This window comes from Pteropus vampyrus, unplaced genomic scaffold (genome assembly GCF_000151845.1).
Source record: "Pteropus vampyrus isolate Shadow unplaced genomic scaffold, Pvam_2.0 Scaffold42, whole genome shotgun sequence".
Lineage (NCBI taxonomy): Eukaryota > Metazoa > Chordata > Mammalia > Chiroptera > Pteropodidae > Pteropus > Pteropus vampyrus.
The window spans coordinates 4041744-4044770 of NW_011888823.1; the positions used below are offsets into that span (position 1 = coordinate 4041744).

Sequence of the window (3027 nt, forward strand, 5' to 3'; positions counted from 1 at the left end):
GGGAGAATGAATGTGATGGCTCCCGTGCCTGCCTGGTGTGTGCCGTAAGGGGAGAAGGCCTCCCCTTATTCCTTGGAGCCACTGCCGTGGGGCTTGGGTCGGGCCACCTCTGCCCCTGGCAAGGATCCAGCGGAGGGCTCGGTCCCCTTCCCTGCCCCAGCTCCTCCCACCTTCCCGCCCCTGCTGGAGGGGCTCTGGCAATGGGGGCTCGGCGCCGGCCGGCCCACAGGGCCGCAGTCCCGGGCGTTCCCGCCCCGCAGGCCCCGGGGAACTGCGGCAGCCGCCCCCTCTGCCCCCTCCTCTCTGCGTCCCTCCTTCCCTCCTTCCCTCCTTCCCTCCTTCCCTCCCGAATGCGATTGCGGGCGGGGTGGGAGGAGATTTCGCCGGAGTTTCCATTTCATACCTCGCGGCTAAACTTTCTTTCTGTGTCTCGCCCTCTTGCAGTCTGCAGCTTCTCCTGTCATCGGAAATGCCAGGCCAAGGTAAGGGGCCGTGGGGCAGCTGGCCCCGCGGGAGGCTTGGGGACGGGACCCTCTCGGGGTCCTGGGACGGGAGGTGGTGGTGGAGGCGCCAGTGGGGGCGGGGGCGGTGCCCGGGTCGTCCCCTCCTCTTCTCTTTGTTTATGCAAACTTCCCCGGGAGCGGGCTCAGGTCAAGGTGAAGGCGAGGGCCGGGGGCGGAGTGGGCGAGCGAGGAGGATCGGGGTGGGGGGCGCAGCGCGAAGTCTGGGCGGCTACTGAAGGTGGCTGGTGGGGACCCGAGCTTCGAGAGACAGAGAGGCCTTTGAAGATATTTCCCCTAGTTTTCAAGGTAGGGTGGGAGTCTGGAGGGGGAGGGGGGTGCAGTTCAATTACTCTGAGGGCCACCCAGAGCCCTGGTTGGCCCAATTTGGGCAGCTTAGAATAACTTGAGGTCCAAAGCCACAGGACCTCAAGAGCGAAGGGGAGAGATAGGGGAAGTGGGAATGAAATCGGGAAGAGTCTGAGGTCAAGGTGGCCCTGGGCCTGGAACCTCCTGACCTGCCATCCTGCTCTCTGCTGGCCAAATCCCACTTTGGTCCTCAATTTCCCCATCAGTGTTTCCAGGCCGGGCTTTGTGGGAGAGGACAACTGAGGCAAAAAGACCGGGGTGGGGGAATGCTGGGTCCTGGTAGGTCAGGCTGCTACACCCCTGCTGCACCCTCTCAGGCCAGGACAGAGGGATGATGGATTAGCTGGTGGTGGCTTCTTGGAGTAATGAGAGGTGGGAGGTGGGGGGCGGGAGGTGGATTATGAAGGATTATTTGGGAAGGAAATTGTTCTGTCTGGCGGGCTGAACTCTTTGGAGGTGGAAACGCTTGGCCTTAACCTTTCGTATGCAGCCAATTTCTGCGTTGTCCCTATTATTGCTTATATCCGCCCTGTCCTCTCGCCCCTGCCTTTGCCGTTCACACTTGGTCCTTTTGAAAGGAGTTCGGTGAATGGAAGGAGGAAGGAGAATACTTCGAAAAGGAGCACTGAGCAGTTGAGGTGTAGGATTTGGCACTTCTAATGCTCTACTTCTTATTAGCTGGTGGACCTTGGGCCAGTCATGTAACCTCTCAAGGATATGGGGATAAGAAAAAGTTATTATGAGGATGAGCTGGGATAACGTGTGGGAAGTGCCCCACACAGTGCCTGACACTTAGTGGACACTCAGAAACATAGCAATTGATAATTATCAATTTGTAGCTCAGGGCCAAATATTTTTTCAAAGAAGCGTGCTGATAGATCAGGCAGGTGTGCGAGGGATTCCACTTCCTCCTGAATGACCTTGCTCAAGCAAAGTACACAGCCTTGCTGGGGGCATCTCCCCACCTGTAAACTCCAGGTTGGAGTGTTCTCCTAGCAGAGGTGCCAAGGGCCTGGCTCTCAGTGGGCACATCTGTACAGTTTCTGCCTCTCCCTTGTCTTCCTTCCACCTTTCTGACTTCTCAGCCTTTTCTTCTCCAGGTGGGGAGTGAGTTTCTGCTTCTCTCTATCTCTCTCCGTGTTCTCTTCATCGAGAGCAGACTTTTCCCACCCTTGACCCCAGAACCTTCCGGTGTTCTCGCTTCTCCCCAGTCTATCCCCACCCCCACCTCCTTACCTGCACCTGTTTCTCTTAGTAACAACGAACATTTGTACAGTGCCCTAGGCCTTGGAAAGCGCTTCAGTGCATTATCTGATTTTATTCTTCTAATTCCATCAGAGCATAAAACAGGCCAAAAGATCCTGTTTTACAAATAAGGAAACTGAGGCATCCAAATGTCGAATGACTCACAGTATAATTCCTCACCCATTTCTGTCCCTGGGCCTTTGTGCTTCCTTCTAACTGTCCCATCTTGCCTACCAGCAGACATTTCTTGATCCTCGCTAACCTCCTTGCCCCTTTGCCTTCCTTCTCTTATGGCAACAGATATGGTTAGAAACTGGCAGTGAAGAGTCTGAGTAGGGCCAATAGGGGGCCCGGAGATGCTGAGAAGTGTGACAGAAGTTGGCCTCTTGTACACCTGCCTCCTGTGTGGAGACAGAGGGGGTGCCAAAGTTGACTTTTGTGTGTGTGTGTCGGGGGTGGTGTGGGTGGTGGTGCAGGGAGTTGTAGCCTGCCTGGCAATTCTGGCAGGTACTGGGAGCTCAGGATACACTGAGCTCAGCAACCCTGCTCTGCCCAGCCAAGGCCAACCAGGAGGGAAGAGGTGGTCTGGCAGGGCAGTGGCCGGACAGACAGATGGGGCTTGTTATAGGATTTTCCTCTATAGGAAATGGAACCCACTGGTGGTGTGAGTTGCACTCAGCTGGCAAGTCTCCCCATAAGCCACAGCTCTTACTGTTGCCCTGCCCTTTCCTCCTGCCTAGAAGGGTGACGTGAACCCCAGAGCACACAGCAGAGCTCTGTCCTCTGGGTGTTATAACCAGGTCAACTTGGAGGCCCTCTCATCCATCCCCCTACCTTGAGGCAGAGCTCATTAAACAAGTGTTTACTGAACACTTTCTGTGTGCCAGACACTGTTCTAGGTGAACAAGACAGA

The 3027-nt window shown here is 56.1% G+C and overlaps 1 protein-coding gene across 4 annotated transcripts in view; it reads left to right on the forward strand.

Annotated features, from left to right (window-relative positions):
* The first annotated feature begins 327 nt into the window (after window positions 1-327).
* The window catches only part of TNS1 (tensin 1), a 175165-nt gene continuing 172465 nt past the window's right edge, over window positions 328-3027 (forward strand). The window contains exon 1 of one of the 4 annotated variants that reach the window (XM_011358617.2): window positions 328-482. In XM_011358617.2, coding sequence (XP_011356919.1) covers window positions 351-482 — 132 coding nt within the window. In that variant the 5' untranslated portion in view covers window positions 328-350. The remainder of the gene's footprint in view (window positions 483-3027) is intronic. The other 3 variants (XM_011358616.2, XM_011358613.2, XM_011358615.2) reach the window with 3 other exon arrangements.